Consider the following 20726-nt stretch of genomic DNA (forward strand, 5'->3'; position numbering starts at 1 on the left):
TTCAGTAGACTCTGGATGAAAAGACAAACACTACATTCAGTGATCCTGGTCAATCTGAAGTAAAACTCAGTACTAGTGTGATTAGGCAGAGTAGAGTGCTTCCTAGTCCAGACCAATCACTACTTGGCAAACTTAAAAGTGCTGATGCTTGATCTTCGGTGCATAAAACAATTGTAACAGTCGATTGTTCTTTATGCCATAGTGCAAGGGAAAAAACAATGTGAAAATTTGAGGTTTATGAGATTAGAAGAAGGGAAAACGAAAGAAGAGAAAAGAGTGAAGGAGAAAAGTTCTGCAGCTGCCTTCAAAGGAGGCAATCACATTAGAGGCTAATGATGACCTCTAGCCCTGTTATGATAATCAGCTAAGTGAAACATTATAAAAAGACAAAAATACCCTTCTTCCTACTAGACTCAAGAAAACATCAAATATCCACTGTTTAAGTATACAAAAAGATAGAAAACCTTCACCCTGATGCCTATCAAAAGAGGGTATACCATCAAACATAGAGTGAAATTATAATTTTACCCCTGTACTTTCTAACAATGAACAAATAAGAAAAAGAAGACCTATCATCACTGAATAATTACAATTGATAACACAAATCACAAGACATTTTTTACCTAGCCATGACAATTTCTAACATTGCTTGATCGGAGGTATCTTCAGGAAATTCCACACCTTCTGTTTGCTTGCTGAAGCCTAACAACATCCTGCACACTCAACAGATTACATAGAAAAGGTTTATCACCTCATTTTCTCTTGTAACAGTATCTATCATGGATATATGCAGTCCAAATCTAGCCTCATATGGGTTCGAAAGTGTTTCACATAAAATGACTAGGATGGCCAAATGCGCAGTTATCATTTCAACTTCACACCCATGGACATTATTGAACTTTGCTTAGCCCCCCAAAAAAATTAAAATACTAACTTATGGAGTGAATCTGCAGTTAGCCGGACTTCTTCAAGCTCCATTACACCTTTATGTCTTGCCCTAAATGTCTCAAAAAGCTCATCTCTGATAGATATAATCTGAAGATTGAAAATACAGGTAAACGGCATCAAATATATTGCAGTATACTACAGAATATGCAAACACCAAAAGAAAAACTTGTACATCACGTGTTAGAAAATATGTTGAGGGGTACTTCCCTCTTTTTACATCAGTTGTAATGACTAGAGTTTACATTATCTTATTTTACATGATTAGATATGTCTCTAGTTTTATTTTCATGTAATTTGAGTATGTAAATTGGGAGATATAAGGGTTTAAGTGATTTTTAAGTGTATAAGGATATTTCTGTAATTTGTTCCATATTCACTTAATAATCCTCAAGCTTGACTTCAAAAAGGCATTTAACAGAGTTAACTAGAAGTTTTTGGACACCCTCCTGGGGAAGATGGGATTCGGAGAAAAATGGCGCTTCTGGATCCGAAGTTGCATCTCCTCTACAAGCTACTCTGTCCTTCTCAATGGAACAATTTGTGGATACTTTAAGGGAACCAGGGGAATCAGACAGGGAGACCCTCTCTCCCCTTTGCTCTTCAATGTGGTGGCAGAATACCTATCCTCCTTGATCTACTCGGCCAAGAACATGGGATGGCTCCTACCCACGACTGATTGCACAACCTTTGATATTCCGATTCTCCAGTTTGCAGATAATACTATTTGCTTCGGGGTTGGTACTATGGATCAGATCAGAAAATTGTGAGCCGTGTTGGGATTACTTGATTTGGCTTCTGATCAAAACATAAACTGGGGAAAAACCACTCTCCTTGGCTATCACATTGATCCAGCTGGGCTTCAGAATATGGCGGACTATCTGGGATGCTTTGTGGGAAATATGTCAGCTACATATCTTGGGCTCCCACTTTTTGATTCTCGGCCTTCGGTGTCTCTATGGTCCCCCCTCATTGAGAAATTTGAAAAGAGGCTAGCCACTTAGAGGGGGTAAACTTTTATCAACAACGGGGCGTCTCACTCTCCTCAAGTCTTGTCTGGCGGGGCTGCCAAATTATCTATTATCATTCATGCACTGTCCGGCCTCTGTTTGCTCCAAAATTGATGCCATCCATCGACGATTTCTGTGGAGGGGTTCAGAAGATACCTTCAGATATCATCTGGTCAGTTGGAAGGATATTTGCATGCCTCATAATAGGGGAGGATTGGGCATCCGGCCTACAAGGGAAATGAACAAAGCTCTTATGCTCAAATGGATTTGGAATTTCAACAACAAGCATAACAATTTATGAAAGAATATGGTGAAATTCTATCTTCAGTTTTCGGGTGCATGGTGGAGAGAGGGTGGCGCTGCTCGCCTCCTATCCCCGATATGGAAATCAGTTTTCAAACTCCTTCCAGTATTCAGAGATACTACCACATTTCACTCAGGCAATGGAAGGACCCTTCTCTTCTGGTCGAACGAATGGTGTGGCCCCCGATCTCTCTCAAAGGACTTCCCAGGGTTGCATAGGGTGGCAAGCGACCTCTCTTGCTCTGTGGCTGATTCATGGAGTGATCACTCGTGGAGTCTTCCGTTCCGTCGGGGATTAAATGATGAGGAATCGTTGGCTTTTTGCTCTCTCCTTACTAAACTCAGTAATACTATTATCCAGGAGCACTCAGTTGATAAGCTGATTTGGAAGCCTAGTAATAATGGCCAATTCACTGTCACTTCGGCTTACTCTCATATCAGAAAGCAAGACTACAGTCCTCATGAGCACAAGGCAAATCTGGCTTGGAAACTCTCAGCACCAAACAAAATCAAATTCTTCGTGTGGTCAGCCATCAAAGAACAGATTCTTACTTCAGACAACCTTCATAGAAGAGGCTTCACTGCCCCCGATCTTTCTTGTCCCCTTTGCGGTGAGTGCGAAGAGACGGTCCAGCATGTCCTCTTACACTGTGGATTTTCATGGTTAGTTTGCACGAAGATCTTTTAGAAAATCGAGCTCCAACTGGGGCTACATCAGGACCTCTTTGGCACCTTTGAGATGGTTCGAGGGATTCTTCTTCCTCTACTAGGCAAGTTAATTCTTCCGGCCGGCCTGTTTGGCACATGTTCCATGGTGCATTTGGCTCAAGCGGAACAACCGAAGATTCAACTCCAAAGCTACCCCAAACAACACGGCTTCTCATGCCGTCAGCCTCATCTCGAGTTGGCTTCATACAAAGAAGGATTTTGCCACTCTATCAGGGGTTTCCCTTCGGGAAAATTGGAATTTGATCGCTCACATGTTTGGCCCTAGTAGAGCTCCTAGAATGGCTATCTGGGATCTCCCCCTTGCGACTGCATAAAACTGAATTTTGATGGTAGTGCTATTGGATGTCCTGGTCCAGCAGGGGCAGGTGGTGTATTCAGAGGGCACAATGGAGACCCCATTCTTTCTTATGCTGGTCCAGTGGGCATTGCCGATTCTAATACTGCTGAAGTTAGTGCTCTGCTGTTCGGCCTCCAAATTTTCAGGGATCGTCTCCATGGCAAGTTAATCATTGAAGGCGACTTGAAGACGGTTATTAGTTGGTGTTCCAAAGACAACCTTCCCCCTTGGCGCCACTGGCCCATCTCTGATAGTATTGCTGACATTGTATCTTCTACGCATTGTAATTGGAATCTCATTCCTAGATCAACCAACTCTTTGGCTGATAAATTGGCAAAATTCAGAACTTCCCAGCAATCTCTCATTGTATGAGAAGGATTCCCTCCTTTGTAATTTGTTCTTTTGAGCTTTTGTCTTAATAAAAATCAGCATCATTTCAAAAAAAAAAAAATGGTGGTCGAGGACAACAAGAGTCAGTTTATGAGCTCTCTTCCTTCTTTTCTCTCTCAACTCCTCTCTCTCTACTCATTAGTATTCATTTTTTCATGGTATGATAGCAAGGAATCCTGTTTAGGGAGCCTCCATTCTTCAACCTCTCACCCCATTGAAGGATGCAATTTGTCAAAGAAGAGTTCCTCCTAGTCTGCGCATTACAAGTTGATAAAAAAACATCATTTCCCTTTCTTTCTTTGCCAAAACCCTAGGGCTGTTGGATTCCATTACATTTAATGCAGGTTTTTTTATGAGCTACAGTCCTAGAAGGAATTTTTGATTGGGGAAACCCCCCTCCTACCTACTACGCAGCCCAATACTAGGCTCTCTGACTGCATAATCCTCTGAAAAGGAGACATCAGCCCTGATTTTGGTATTTCTAATATATTTAAAGTATAAAATCACTCGTAGTTGGTGGAATTAGATCAAATTTGGATTAAAATGCAGATTGTATAAAAATCCTAATTTCTGAGAAGTGGGGCCCACCTATCTTATGGCCTGAAGTTTTAATTGCTTAATTATGACTGTTTTGTGCACTTATGGCTGATTCTGGTGAAGTATTCACCATCTCAAGAGAGGTAGAGAACTCTAAGGGAAAAGACTCCATTGTGATAATTACTAAGAAATTGAATGGGTAGAATTTTCTCAGTTGGTCTAAATCAGTTAGAATATATTTGAAGGCCAAGAAAGAATCAAAATATATTAGAGATGATCCTCCAGTGCCTATGAATGATGACTGGGTGGCAGAGGACTGTCAAGTTATGACCTAGCTGATAAATATCATTGATTCCAAGTTAAGGAATTAGATTATGAATAGTGAGACTACAAAAGAAATGTGGATATCTCTAGAATTTTCTGTATGCACAAGAAAGTAATGCATCCCAGGTGTATGAGTTGTATGCTAGATTATTCAGCCTCAAGAGGTGTGATAGATCTATTACAGAATATTATGGTGAATTCCTAGGAGTGTGGCAGGAAATAAATATATTTCACCCACTCACTAATAATGAGCGGAAGTAGAAAAAGCAGTAGAGCCAATTATAGGTGGCTAGGTTTCTAGATGGTTTAGGTCCGGATTTTGATGCAGTGCACAATTGCTTGCCTCAGATGATGTGCTTTCTTTGTCCACTGCCTTCAACAAAATCATAGCCAAAGGAAATAAAAGAGTTAAGAATGTTGATGCTTTTGCACTTAATATTGTTAACTATTCAAAATCTTAGAGGGTCATAGTAGTAGCAATAGAGGCAGAGGTAGAGATAGTCTTGGTAGAGGTCGATGGCGAGGTGATGGTGAATCCGAGAGAAAATACTTTTTTAATGAGGGCAGGGTTAAATCCGAGAGAAAATACTTTTTTTATGAGGGCTGGGTTAAATTCAATAAGCCAACATGGGAAAATTCTATTGTTCATGAGAACTCTAAGATTCCCACTGGAACAATCAACAATATTGTACCAGGGGCACCTGATGAGATGCAACAGTTAGTTCAGCGTATGGCTCAATTGATTGTTGCTTCTTCCTCATTGTGTGTTTTAGGATTTCATGACGAGGAGGATGATTGGTTTCACGCGTGAGAAAGGCAGATTATATTATTTGGAGAGTCACTCACCAAATAATTCACTACATGCTTAGCACTCTACAATCTCACCTCTACAGTGGCACTTAAGGTTGGTCATCCTTTTCTAGAAAAATTGGTTCAGCTTTTTCCTGTATTTCCTTCCAATCTTTTGTTTCAGTGTGAATCGTGCCAAGTGGGTAAGCATCACTAGATACAATTTCCTCTATATCATTCTAGGAGCAATCGTTTGTTTAACATTGTTCATTTTAATGTTTGGAGTCCTTGTCTTATGATTAGTATATTTGGTTGCAAGTATTTTCTTTTGTTCATTAATGATTTCAATAGATGTACTTGGATGTATCTCCTATAGGAAAAATCTGAGGCATTTGATGCATTTCAAAACTTCTATAATGAAATCAAATATTAGTTTGATACTTCTATTTGTATACTTCGCACTGATAATGGTTTGGAATTTATGAACCAGAAGTTTGATGTGTTTTGTCAAGGTAATGGAATTATTCATCAAACATCTTGTGTTTTTATTCCACAGCAAAATGTAGTTGAACATAAGAATTATCATTTGTTGGAAGTGTCCGTATTATGCTTTTTCAGATGAATGCATCCAAATCATATTGAGGAGAAGCAATTCTTTTTTTTTTTTAAAAAAATAGTGCGTATATTGATAAGAAAAAAGGTAAAAATTACAAACCTAGCACCGGGGCCCTGACTCCACAACAAAGTGTTGGAGAGAAATGCCCGCTTGGGCCTGGGAGTCTGCCAGGTGGAGATGCAATTCTTACTACATGTTTTCTCATTAATAGGATGTCTTCCTCTACTCTTGAGAATAAAGTACCCATACAAGTGTTTGATGCCTTTAGACATATCATTTCCATTGTCTACCCGTGTATTTGGATGAGTTTGTCTTGCACATGTTTGGTCCATTTAGAGATAAATTATCTCCTCACGTAGTAAAGTGTATTTTCTTGGGAAACTCTCATACACAAAAAATATACAAAATGCTTTTGACCTTCTACTAAGCAGACATATTTGTATCTGTTGATGTAATACTTTTTTAGGATACTTGTTTCTTTGCTTCATCCACGACATATGTGTTACCTTCTACTACAAGGTCTAGAGGTAGTTGCTCCTACTCTTATAGAGGATGTTCCTAACACTTCACCAGAGAAACAACTATAGGTATATCATTGAAGACTAGTGACTCAATATCAGACTTCTTTTTTTTTCTACTCTCTCACCAGATCATGAATGCTCTTCGTTTGTTGATCCTGAGGAAAGCGACCTCCTTCCTATTCCTCTTTGGAAGGGGGTTCAAAAAGGTACTCGTTACCCTCTGTCCAACTTTGTTACCTTTGATTCGTTGTCTAACCAGTACAAACAATTTACTTTATCATTATTTTCTTGCACTTTCTTCTTTTTTGTAGGACACCATTTCATGTCGTCAATGGAAGCAAACCATGGATGTTGAGATGGAAGCACTATTGGACAGAGGCACTTGGCTGTTGTTGACCTACCCCTAGGTGCTACGGTTTTTTTTTTTTTTTTTTTTTTTTTTTTTTATAATGGCCAACATTAATTAAGCCAAGAGAAATCACACACATGCAAGGGGGGATCCCGAAACAATGAGAGATTGTATGGGATCCCATCCTTGGCAAGAGAGTCTGCTAGAGAATTGGCAGAGCATGGCACATGAGACCACATACAAGAAAGTATAGAGGAAATATCCAGAACATCGTGAAAAGCAGATCAATGACGCCAAGGGAATTTAGGAAAGAGAGAGGAACACTACAAGATTACAACTTTAGAACCCCCCTCGATGACAAGAGGTCCAGAGAAGTGCTCCCGAAAGAGAGTCAGGCCTTTGGCGAAGGGCAAAAAGCTCCACAATGGTGGAGACCTGTAAGCCAAGAGGGCCTGAGTAAGAGAGAAGGGTGGCGTCGTCTAAGCTGCAAAAGACCCCTCCAATACCAGTTGGTCCAAGGTTGACGAGCAAGCTGCCGTCAAAGCTGAGCTTGATGAAACTGGTAAGTGGGGGAGTCCACTCACAAAGAGCCAGGCGAGTAGCGGGGCCATCATGTTTCGGATGAAAAGACTACTACCAAGGTGGCCTGATTCCTTCTTAGTCGTAATCCAAGAGGAGATTTGGCCAGTAATGATGGTTGCCACCTCGTCGACATAAGCAAATTTAAACTGGAATCAGCGATTATCCCGTTCTCTCCAAGGCCCCCAATAATGTGTTTCTAGATGTTGATGGAAACACCCTTATTTCTTACCTCTGGGCCCTCTTGGTGTGGCTGACTCTACTACTGATGAGCTTTTCGCCCTTTTGCATGGTCTTATCCTTTTTCGGGATCGATTTAGTGGACCCCTCATCATTGAATGTGACTGAAAAGTTGTGATTGGCTGGTGCGCCTTCCCGCTGGATCCCTCGTGGCGACATTGGCATTTTTTTGGAAATTCTTATATTGTATCTTTCATTTCATGATGTACCTAGGTCAACAAACTCTATTACTGACTCTTGTGCGAAATTAGGAGCATCCCTACAATCTCTTGTTGTAAGGAGAGTGTTTCTTTAGTGTTTGTTTTGTTCGAAATTTGTTTTGAAGGGAAATTCGAAGAAAAAACTCAGTGGAAGAAAGACACATTTGTTCTTCAATAGCGTCCATGTCGGCAATTTGAGAAAGAAGGGAGGTCTTTTCTACCTTGGCCTTGGAGCAACATTTTGAGGACCACTGCTTCAATTTCATTTTTAGGGCTTTGAACTTCAGAGGAAGAACCCACCCTCCAAGGCCACAAATAGGCAAGTTAACCCACCAATAAACAACAATCTCATCAAAGTCATCATCTTTTAACCATGAATTCTTGAACCTGAAAGGGATCGGCCCCCATCTGCCAAATTTGGTATCCAATTGAATCAGCCAATGATCGGACCCAACACGATTCAGGACGTGTTTTCATACAGTCTTAGCCAGTCACCATTTGCAAGAAATCTGTCCAATTAGGATAAGATAGGTTGTTGTTGATTGTTTGACCAAATGTAAGACTTGCCTGAAAGGAAAATTTCCTCTAGCTCACAACTCCCAATAAAGTCAATAAACCTTCTCATAACTTCTCATTACAAAATCTAAGTCACTAGCTAGTAACCAAGGATGCTGCCATCCTTGAAGAAGACTAAGAATTTCATCCCAAAATTCCCTCCGGTCACAATAACTTGTAGATCCATAGATCCCAATAAGACACCATACACCATCTGTGCATTTGTCTATGAGTCTCAGCCCAACGGAGTGGTAACCAGGGTCACAGTCCAGCACTTCAACAGCATCAGAATTCCAGAGAATTAGAATCCCACCTGAGTGACCAATCGCGTTGACCGCATACCATTCAACTGGCACAATTCCATAATTCCTGGGTGATGAGATCAGACATTCCTTGGCACTTTGCTTCTTGCAGAATCACAATGGCTGGCTTTGAAGAGTCAAGAAGGTAGGGAATTGTGGCCCACTTTCTCAGACTGCCAATTCCTCGGACGCTCCAAGATAGAACTATCATTTCTGGTTTCTTTTTGAAACTCCCGAAGAATAATCATCGCCCGGTAGCTTCCCTCCGTAAGCTAAACCCAGTAATGTAGGTCATCATCGTACCTATGTCTCTCAGACTGGAGTTCGGCAACCAAACAATGAGAGTGATCCCCTGGAGGAGGGAAAAGTACCCTCCCAGTTGTTGGGTCTATTGGGAATTGGGGCGGGTTACTGGACCCCACTGTAACAGTCGTCTGGGCTGGCCCCTTCTTCAATACTGGTAGGTTGCTAGGGGAGGGGGAGAGTGATTTTTGGTTGTTTAGGCTGAGGATTGATGGCTTAAGCACAATGGCGCATGCGGGTGGTTGATTCTGAATCGGAATGATATGCTGATTCGGGATTATGACACGGGGATGAGGGAGGAGGAATTCATTCCTGGGTGGTATGCTGAAGGGGTAAGTGTGTCGATTTGGGTATTTGATGTAGGTTGGGGGTTGGGCAACATTCATGTGTGATTAGGTAGGGGGCCCAGACATTAAGCGAAGCCAACTCTTAGGGACTTCGGAATTAATTCCAATTTCAGGACACGTCTCCAAGTTGGTGAGGGTCATGGTAGGATGTGGCAGCTAGATTGGTGAGATGTGATTAATGGGAGCTGGAGAGTTGCAGGCCATGTCAGGTTGGCAAGGAAAGAAAGTATTGTTTCTAGGTGTTATAACGGTGCTAGAATGGGGGTTGTGTGTCAAACCTGCACCTCTTGGGGGGAGGGTTCTGCATATCGCAGGGTGTGCAGTTTGGGCTGGGAATAGGGGGCGGCACCGTCAAACTGCATTGGCAAATGCCAGTTTTTTCAGGTTCGCAGGTTGGGGTAGATGAGTGGTGTGAGGAAAGAAATTTGAGTTTGAAATTGAAGGGGACTCAGGGAGTGATATCACCTGGTTCAATGCTGGCAGACTGAGAGAAATTGGTTGGTTGGGCCTTGACCCGATAGTGTCTAGGCGAGAGACTGTCAACTCGTGCCATTCCGACAACCAGAGCTTGTCATCCTGGTACTACAGATCACAGAAGTCATCAAAGGTAACTTTGATCCAGAAAAACTCTTTTCCAACAGTGAATTTGACAATAGAGTGTCCATGCCAGTGTTGTGTTGGGTTTATGAGGATATTGGCAACATCCATTCGATCTCTCTACGTTGTGCTCTCTCCAAATTGCACCACCCTACCGAAGAGTGCAGCTATCTTCTCAAGTACATGGTCATGCCAGAGGTCAGTAGAAAGTCCCCCGGATGCTTAACCATTGCCCGAAAGTAAAAGAAGTGGTGCTAGGCTTCCATTCAGAAATGTTGGAGAGGAATGAGTTATTGCATGATGAAATCCGTGAAGCTGAGGCTGTCTTTCAGCTGATTGGAAGAAAGTGAGCCAGTCTTGAGCTCCCAGATAAGCAAAATGAGGGAGATAGTCCAATTGGAGCTACTTGGAGAATCAGTTGGTGATGGGGAAATCAGCATTCCATGCCTAGACAGTAGCAACAACAGCCAGCGAGAGCAGCTTCCTTCCACACAGAGGGTCTGGGGGGGAGATTTGACTTTGAACTGGTGAGACGGGGGTTCTATGGGTGTGAGCGAGGCACAGGTATTGCATGTTTGGGAATTCTGAGTTGGTGATTTGCCATGGACAGTGGTGGAAAATGGGTTGGGAATCTCTCGTTGTGATTATCCTTCTGATTACACTGGTAAGGAGGTTCAGATGGCACGAAATTACTTCAGCATACCATGTAGGTGGCCAACCAAACCATGAGTCAGCGCTCTCAAGGACATAAATTTGGGCCATAATAACTCCCTCACGGCTTTGAATGATCTTGCACTCCCTGTTACCATTATAGATGAAGACAGAGAAATAAAAGACCAGATTACCAGTCCATCACTCCTGTGTACCTCTTCCAGCCTGGTGATCAGTGGTAGCACGTTGGAACTGAGAAATGAAGAAGTTGCAGGCGGTAACCAGAATGGAGATAAAGGAGCATTCCATTCCTGACGGTGACACACACTACCCTTCCAGCAGGCCCATTTCGTTCTGAAATCTTCAGAGTGGTGGTGCCGTAAGAAAGTGATATTCATTGCATCTCTTAAAACGATTCGATCTTTGCTATACTATCTTCCAACTGCTGTCATCTTCTCCACCTTGGTCAGTCCTCAGAATGTCGGGTTAAAAGCTGTGGTGGTCCTCTTCTCCTTCTCATCAAAACCTCGCTGGATGAAACCTTCAAAATGCAGATGCTATTTTCCACCAAGTCTTCATCATCTTCCTCGCAATCCCTTTTGCTATCCCTTCCAGCAGCTCATGCTAATTCTTTTGTCGCATCCCATACTTCTTTTCCCTTCCGTCCATCCTTCTCTCGCTCCACTCTGTCTCACCTCCTCACTACTCACTTACTCATAAGTAAGAGATTTTTTTTTAAATGGTGCTAGATTTTATTAAAGGGAAACAGAACAAAAGACTAACATCTAACTTCTTCTCCCTTCTCTTGCTCCACTCTCTCTCACCTCCTCATCGCTCGCTTACTCATAATAAGTAAGACATATAGTTAGGTGTCCATGTCTATTTTGTGATATTTCAAAATGTTTTAAGTATTTTTTCCTATGTTGTGGAATCAAATTTATTATTTGAGATTTGCTACTATTTATCATATTCATCTCTTTGAGATTTTGTAATCATTTTACTTTTGCCGGTTTTCGGATTCAGATATTAACCAGCAGACGGATAGGGATATCCAACTACAAATGGTTCCTCAGACATTCAGATAGGATTTCAAGTATCTAAATATCCACAAATGGATCAGATCCAAAATGTTCATATCTGTATTGAATACAAGCCCTAATCACTAGTTGGCAGGAAGCATAGTCTCAATCAATGGATAGGACTGTCTCAATTTACATAACTCTGGTAATCGACTCGTTTGAGCTTTCTCTTAATAAAAATCAGCATCTTTTCAAAAAAAAAAAAAAAATTTACATAACTCTGGAGCCTAGATATTCAACCAATCTTTCAGATGGATGATTGAGATCTTAAGAATCTTCTCTGATGACTGAAGTGATGTTGATGAAAGTTTGACAGATTATAGAAATTCTACATGGTCCATTTAAGATATGTTAACGAAGGATATTCATGACAATTGATTATTGTGCCATAATCCATTAAAGGCCACCATTCAAAAACTAAAAAATAAAAAATGGAACCCTGGTTGCATTAGTCAATATGATTAAACAAGTAATTTACAATTTTCTAAAGTAAACCATATTTTCAAGTCTGAATGTCATATGTTCTCAACACAGTGAATTATGTTTTAATGCCTCAGATTATTGAAGGTTACAGGCACAGGAATAAGAGATCATAATCATCCACAATGTGGATAAAAGTAATAAGGATTTAGCGGATTGCACCCTTCAGTAAAATACTGAAAATTTCATTGATCACCACCATATAGATAACTAGAAACCTAGTGAAGCCCTGGAAAAGTTTAATAGTAGATCCTTATTTTGAAATGCTAATAAACAGTATAATAAGACATGACATGCTTATTTGCAAATTTAAATAAATAGTATGATAAGACATGATACTTAATGAACAATATTTAGTTTCATATTCAATTAAATTTTAAAAGCAGATGTGGCACAGATATAAGAAAAATCAAGATGTATCATACTGGTTGCTCCACATGATTTTTCCAGAAACTGACTGTTGACTCCTTTGCTTCATGGATCCAGTTGTCAATATCAGGACTTCCCATTAAACTACTACGCCTTAAGAGCCACACTGAACATACAGAGAGACCCACAGCTCCACATGTATACGGTAACCAGTATAAAGTCATTCTCCTTGGCTTTTGGTATTTTGAAACCTTAAAAGAGTACAAAATAAAACAATGGTTACAAATTAAAATATCAGCTAGAAATAAACCCACCAGGAAGATGACTATGAAGTCTTAACTTACAAGGATAGACAGATAAGAATCAAGTCTCTGGAGGTTTTTATAAACTGAATTAATAGCATCCCTTACTTCAAAGTCTGTCCACTGTGATCTGCCTTGGTTAATCTCAGGCAGTTTTTCTAACTGGAGATACAATGACTTGTTTTCATCCACAGGAACAGAAAAACTATTCTGCAGAGAAAAAAAAATGGAGATACTGAAACACCATATGAAAGTAGTGGACATACAGAATGCATGGACTGGATTTGTCACTGACTGAAAACATGGGATTCAACAACTCCCAATAGAACTCAACTAGAAAGTAGTCAACCTTAATATTTGATTGTGGATGGCCTATTGATGCTTCCAATTTTGAAAACAAATTATTGATAGTTATCAAAAACATTGGCAATGACTTGTCAGGATCCTTCATCAGAGCTTCCCCAAATTTGTCAACCTCTGTGTACAGCTACAAGGAAAAACAAATTCAAATTATTACATTTAGCAGATAAGGACAAAGAATCTTCACACCTCAAACCAACAAACCTGTGCAAGAAACAAAGCCAAAGAATGCTGCAAACCAGTTAACACAGCTATCCTCTCATTAATGCTAACGGTTGCTGAATGGCAAAGATGTTGCACGGAATAGCCTTCAGTAGCAATCCCATGAAGCAGCTGAGATGATCCTTCAATAAAAGCCCAGGGGCCTCTTTCCAAAACCATAAAGTACACCTTTTGTTTGTCAGTTACCTGTACAATAAAACATGGAGAAACCGATTAGCCAAAGATTATGGTACCAGCCAAGTTGACTCATTAAATAACTATATGAATAGTTAAAGTTCTAACAAATTTTTAACACGCTTTTTCACTAGTTTCTGGGAAATGATACATAACTATCATGGTTATCAAAACTGGGGACTAATAACCTCAGCCCGTGATTGCCAAAAGTGCAAGCTCTTTTGAATGTGATGCAACCTTGACAAAATGTGACCCATAATATCCTCTATAATGTCATGAACTTTGGATGTATCCCCCAGTGACCTGCAGATGGAACAACTTAAGATTATTCTTCAAGGCTCTTTGAATCTCAGTAACCAAGTAAATTGCAGCTAATCAAGATTCCTGCAAGCAAGTTTACACATGACCAAACAAGATACGTTTGAGCTTTCAGCATACTAATTGGGTTATTATTTCAAAAAATTCATTATTCCACTGCACGAAGGTGATTGGAGGATCCTAATGACAAGAACAGCAGAGCTCAAAACAGCTCAAGAGATCAGAAAAGTAAAAGTTACATGACAGTGGGAGGGCACATAAGAAGGCTTGAATCATTCACTTCCACTTAGCTAGTAACCTGAATAAGAGTAAGCACTTCTAGCAACATAATCAAACAAATTTGTAAACATCAGCCTATTAAACAATAAACATGAAACTGGAGCCAACCTTGATGGACAGTTGTACCTCTTCTGACTGAAAGAGATTGCATTGGAATCTTACATGGAAGAACAGGCCAACCATAAGCTAAGTACCTTCTTCCAGCAATTCCTCTATGTCCATGCACATTTATGTCCACACATGGACAAGAGAACAGCCTCTTGCCTCTTGCACATTTATGTCCATCTTACTTTTAGAAACTCAGCCACTACAATCTATAGACTACAATGAGTGCTTTACTAAGACAAAGCACCCACACAAAACCATTAATGTAGCCTTGCATGAGTAACTAAGCTTGAATTTTCTATTGAATAGCAAGTGTGGAAGAATCTTTACATGACTCTCACAACAAGAAGTCTCACAGAGCAAGAATTAATATGGAGTCTAAGACGAGTTTCATGGAAGAAGGTATCACAGAAAAGTCTCAGGTAGAGGTGTTTTAGTTATATTAGTCTTTAATTTATGTTTAGTTATTTAATTATGTTAGAACTTATTTTTAAGTGTTAGACTTTAAGTATAACTGGGATATGGGTAGTTTAATTGTAATTGGATTTTACTAGTTTCCTCTATTATAAATAAAGGTTTGTCATCAGTTTTAAACAAGTTAGTGAAGTATTTCTCATTTCCATAAATTCAACATTTTCCATCCACTCTTCCCAACATTGCAGGATCTTAATCATCTGATTGAAGAAATAAGACTACCAAAACACTAGATGGCTATCATCACCCAACTTGAGAGAACTCTCACTTCATGACATCAGTCAAAAGAAAACATTCGAAATCATCAAAGAACTTACAAAGAAGTGTCATAATTAGTCGAAGATAAAGGAAGAGGTAGGCTAGGCTTCCTTCTCTTGTATCTGGGATAAGTGCCTCTGGAAAATGGATTTGTCATTCGGGCAAAATAACTCAAACCTGGGGAATGCAAGAGCCTGACAAATTCTTCCCTTAATCGACATGAGTAGGAGGATATCAAGGTTTTGACATTTGAGATTCTTCCCTGAGAATTTTCCTGCAAATCTGCCATCTTGATGAATGTTTGCAAATACTGGTCTACCTGCAGAAGGTGTGGAAAAGGAAAGAAGTGAAGTGGCGATGCATTTGAATTTTAAGTCAGACTAACACAGGCCCTGGAAGATTAATTAAAAAGCTAGCAATGGAGCCCGTTTAATGGACAGATGACAGAAATAAGTTAAAAGTATGTAACAATTTACTTCAACAAAAGTGATAGAACAGTAATAAATTGGCAATATAGAAGGAAATAAAAAGTTCTACCTAGTTAATGACAAAGAAATCTGTTAGGGCCACAAAGAAATCTGTTAGGGCCAATCTGCATGTAGCTGTCAATAGCACTATAGAAGGTTACTTAGAGATTTTAATGTTCTCCTAGATAAGCACTATATACCACCAGAAAAACAAAACACCATAATAGTTATTCAACCAGCCGGTTCGTTAACAAGAAAAAATTAAAATAAGATGAATTGATGCAACATACTCCGTTTAGAGGCATTCATGCGGCTTAGTAACTCCAACCAATGCACAATGGTTGGAAAATTTTATTCACTAGAACATCAAAGGCACTGCTGATCTTAATGAGCTTTAAGGACCGGATAAATTAGGAAACACCAAAATACTTTTAAGATTACATTAACCAACTTCAGACAAATCATTCTAACAAATGAAGGCGATAAAAATGCATTTTAAAGAAATATGTTGAAATTTTGTAGGAGAAAAGAATTGGAGAGATTAGGGTTTAATAACCATTCTACCTTATTATAATTGAAATAATTTACGTTCATGTCCTTGACTAAAACCCAGGAATCTAGTTTCTAAGGGAAAAAATATCCCTAAAAAATAAGTAAAATGTAATGATACCTTCCAACACTCCCCCTCACAGCTTCAGCTTGTAACAACACTTATCTCTCTATTCCCTTTTTAAGAATAAACACAAAACACAAAATACAAAAAATGGTCTTCAAATAACTATGGTCTGTGTGGCTTCAAAACTTCACAATTTGTAACTCTTGTGGTCTTCGGCTTTTGAGCTTGCACTTTGGCTTCACACATTTACTCTTATACTCTAATTTTTTTATGAAGCTCTGGAGTAGATGACTATGATCCCCGACTTTCCCATAAAAAAACTTCAGATAATGCAAAATTTTCTTATACCTCCCCTTGAATAACAAACCATCTCCATATGTCCAAACAAACAAGGACTTTCACAATCCTAATTAGGAAGGCAAAACCACAAAGAAGAATATGAGTGACAAAATAAGAAAAATCGAAATCAACAAAAATGATTTAGAAGACAAAATAGTGATACTAATCAATAACCACTATGTAAGAAAAGTCGATCACTAAAGGACAACAACGAAAAACCTTACTTAAGGGCAATAACATGACAAAATATGTTGAACTTGGTAATTGTATTGAACTGAATGAGTAACGAATTACAATGATTTATATGTACAGTAGAGTGTCACTCTATTTGGTAACTACCTAATCTTGGAAATACAAATCAAAATAAAATCAAAATCTAATCTAATCCCTAAAATCCGGAATTACAATCACTAGAGAATGTCAAATATTCATAGTTGTATACAAACTGTATTTTCCCACATGTTGTACATGTTGTATTCACAGTTATACATAGACTATATTTTCTCACATGTTGTACATGTTGTATTCACAACTGTACACGGACTGTATTTTCCCACATACCCTTCAAGTTGATGAATGGATATCATCCCTTCCAAGCTTGCTTGTTATTCTCTGAAAAATAGTACCAGACAATCCTTTGGTAAGCACATTGGCAAGTTGATCACCAGTAGAAACGAAACGAGTACATATTAGGCCACTATCCAGCTTCTCCTTAATAAAATGTCTATCAACTTCTATGTGTTTGGTACGGTCATGTTGTATTGGGTTGTGTGCAATATTGATGGCTGATTTGTTGTCACAATATAGCCTCATTGGACCTTCCCATCTGACTTTCATATCCTCTAAGATTATCTTTAGCCATAGCAGTTCACAAATCCCAAGAGCCATTGCTCTAAACTCAGCTTCAGCATTGGACCTTGCAACCATATTTTGTATTTTGCTTCTCCAATTTACCAGATTGCCTCCTAAGAAAGTGCAATACCCTGAGGTCAATCTTCTATCAACTACAGTTCCTGCATAATCCGCATTTGTATAGGCTTTAAGAGTCATCCAAACAAGATTCCTCTGCTTGGTGTACCCTTCAAGTACTGCAGGATTCTATGCACTGCTTTGAGATGTGACTCTCTGGGATTATGCATAAATTGACTTACCACACTTATAGTGTAAGCTATATCAAGCCTGGTATGTAACAATAATTAGCTTCACCACAAGTCTTTGATAAAAACCTTTACCCACCATCATATTCTCAGGATCATGACAAAGTCTGTGGTTTGACTTTATGGGTGTCTCTATTGGCTTACATCCCAGCTCGCCTATATCAGCCAATAAGTCTTAACACATATTTTTGTTGGGATATAAAAATCCCATGTTGGGAGTGGGCTACTTAAATACCAAGAAAGTACTTCAATTTGCCTAGCTCTTTAATCTCAAACTCCATCACCAATTGTTTCTTCAAGTTCTCCATTTTGTCCAAGTCATCTCCTATGACTATAATATCATCTAGCAATACCGTCACTCCCCCTGTTGCCGAGTGCTTCACCAATAGGGTATGATTGCCTTGGCTCTGTTTATAGCCCATACACACCATCACTTTGGTAAATCTCCCAAACCAAGATCGTAGGGACTATTTTAGTCTGTACAAAGCCTTTTTTAGCTTATATACCACTCCTTTTTTCATTTGATGCAAACCCGGGTGAAATCTCCATATAGATCTCCTCTTCAAGATTAGCATGTAAGAACGCGTTCTTAACATCAAATTATAGTTATCTCCACCCAAAATTTACAGCCATTGATAGTAAGATTCTCACTGTATTCATCTTAGCCACCGGATCAAAAGTCGCCAGATTATCTATGTCGTAAGTTTGAGCATACCCTTTGGCGACTAACCTTGCCTTATACTTTTCCAAAGATCCATATAAATTGTATTTAGTTGTGAACACCCATCTGCACCCAACTGGTTTCTTCCCTCTTGGCAGTCTCACCAAGTCCTAAGTCTTGTTTTTCTCAAGTGCTTCCATCTCAATCTTCATAGTATTTTTCCAATTCTCATTTCCTAATGCCTTGAATAATGTTTTAGGAATAGCAACTTTATTTTGACTAGTAAGAAAGGTATTGTATTTAGGAGAAAGATTCTTATAGGATATGAACAAATATAGAGGGTGTTTGGTACAAGCTCTAACTCCTTTTCTAAGAGCAATAGGAACATCACAATCAAGTTGTTCAAGTGTTTCAAGGATCTTATCATCCATTTCAAAAAAATAAAAAAGGATATTATCATCGGGTGGAATACTTACTTCGACATGACTAGAAGCAGAATCGGATGATTGTGCTGGCACAGGTTAAGAGATTGGCACTCTTTCCCTTAAGTAAACCTGCAATGGACAATTAGAGTCTTGAGTTTGCATCCCATGTAACATTCCTTGTGACTTGGATGTATGAGGCTCAACTTCTAACTGCAAGTTTGACTCGGATGTGGTGTTTGGCGGAATGTTTGGCACGGAAACAATGGCTGGAAACTCAAGGAGAAAGAAATCCTTGTCTTTACCTTGTATAAAAGATTTCTCCTCCTAAAGATAAGGACTAGTAAAGTAATGATCTTGTTCAACAGAAGTAATATCAACAGACACAAAAAATTTCCTTGTTGGAGGAATGATAACATTTGTAGCCCTATTTTTGTGGAGGAATAGCCTGAACGATGATAAAGCTACAGCCTTCTGCTCGCTTCTATCCAGTCTCAGTAGTACAATCATCTGGGAGTGAGTGCAAGATAAATTGATTTTTTTTATTTTTTTTTAAATGATGCTGTTTTTTATTAAGACAAAACCTCAAAAGAGCAAATTACAAAGGAGAGAAGTCTTCCCAAACAATGAGAGATTGCTGGGAAGTTCCGAATTTAGCCAATTTATCAGCCAAAGAGTTGGTTGATCTAGGAATGACATTCCAATTACAATGGATAGAAGATACAATGTCAGCAATACAATCTGTGATAGGCCAGTGGCGCCAAGAGGGGGAGCTATCTTTGGAACACCAACTGATTATAGTCTTCAAGTCCCTTCAATGATTAACTTGTCATGGAGACGTTCCTCGAAAATTTGGATACCGAATAGAAGAGCATTAACTTCAGCAGTATTAGAATTAGCAATGCCCACCGGTCCAACATAAGAAAGAATAGAGTCTCCATTGTGACCTCTAAAAACACCGCCTGCTCCAACCGGTCTAGGACAGCTAGTAGCACTACCATCAAAATTGAGTTTAATGCAGTCGCAAGGGGAAGGATCCCAGATGGCCATAATCGGAGTCCTGCAGGGATCAGTCATATGAGCGATCAAGCTTCAATTTTCCCAAAGGGAAATACCCGATAGAGCGGCAAATTCCTTCCTTATATGAAGTCAGCTCGAGATGAGGCCAACGGCATGTGAAGTCGTGTTGTCTGGGGTGCAAGCTTAGCATTAGTGGTATCTTCACAGTCACTTCAGCCTATTCCCACATCAGAGAGGATGACCCCAATTTGCCAGAGCACAAGGCGAATCTTGCCTAAAGACTCTCGGCACCTAACAAGATAAAATTCTTTATTTGGACAACCATCAGAAAGCAAATCCTCACTGTAGACAACCATAACAAGAGAGGCTACACCGCCCCGGATAGTACCTGCCCCTTTGTGGCATATGTGAGGAGTCAGTTCAGTATGTTCTTCAGCGCTATGGCTTTTTGTGGAGAGTTTGGATGGTAGTCTTCTAGAAAATTATCATTCAAGTGGGCCTCCATCAAGATCTATTCGGCACTTTCCATATGGTGTTGGGGACTTGTTTGCCTAAAATTGGCAAGTTTCTATTGTGTCTATGGCTTGAGTGAAAAAACCGGAGATTCAATTCCAAGTTCAGCAATCTGGATAGTACGGTCTCTTGTGTCGTGGGTATGACTTCTAGCTAGCTCCACACCATAAAGGAATTTGCTCCCCAGGCCGGTGTCTCCCTTCGACGGAATTGTCCCCAGAAGATTCCGATCATGACAGAGTGGGAGTCTCCCCCTAGTGATTGCATTAAGCTGAACTTCGACAAGGGGGGGGGGGGGGGGGGGGGGGGGGGGGGGGGGGTCTTCAAGAACCATAGAGAAGAGACCATTTTTTCCTGATTCCAACACTGCAGAGGTGACTGCTCTTCATTTTGGTTTGAAAATTTTCAAAGACAGTCTTCAAGGGAAGTTGTTGATTGAAGGGGACTCTAAAGTGGCCTTTGGCGGCATTGGCCAATTATTTCCTCT

At 39.8% G+C, this 20726-nt stretch overlaps 1 protein-coding gene across 7 annotated transcripts in view; it reads right to left on the reverse strand.

The window, feature by feature from the left end:
* The window catches only part of LOC137940447 (protein DGS1, mitochondrial-like), a 53210-nt gene that overhangs the window by 14140 nt on the left and 18344 nt on the right, over window positions 1–20726 (reverse strand). For 3 of the 7 annotated variants that reach the window (XM_068785514.1, XM_068785513.1, XM_068785519.1), the window contains 8 exons: window positions 15104–15363; window positions 13799–13913; window positions 13419–13622; window positions 13204–13341; window positions 12897–13064; window positions 12609–12803; window positions 935–1035; window positions 624–713 (listed from right to left, as the gene is read on the reverse strand). In XM_068785514.1, coding sequence (XP_068641615.1) covers window positions 624–713; window positions 935–1035; window positions 12609–12803; window positions 12897–13064; window positions 13204–13341; window positions 13419–13622; window positions 13799–13913; window positions 15104–15333 — 1241 coding nt within the window. In that variant the 5' untranslated portion in view covers window positions 15334–15363. Of the gene's footprint in view, window positions 1–623; window positions 714–934; window positions 1036–12608; window positions 12804–12896; window positions 13065–13203; window positions 13342–13418; window positions 13623–13766; window positions 13914–15103; window positions 15364–20726 lie in introns of those variants that run through there. The other 4 variants (XM_068785517.1, XM_068785515.1, XM_068785516.1 and 1 more) reach the window with 2 other exon arrangements.

This window comes from Aristolochia californica, unplaced genomic scaffold (genome assembly GCF_029961685.1).
Source record: "Aristolochia californica isolate CCGP_79_NKW_82.1479 unplaced genomic scaffold, dmAriCali1.0.hap1 SCAF_9, whole genome shotgun sequence".
In the NCBI taxonomy this organism is placed as follows: Eukaryota; Viridiplantae; Streptophyta; class Magnoliopsida; order Piperales; family Aristolochiaceae; genus Aristolochia; species Aristolochia californica.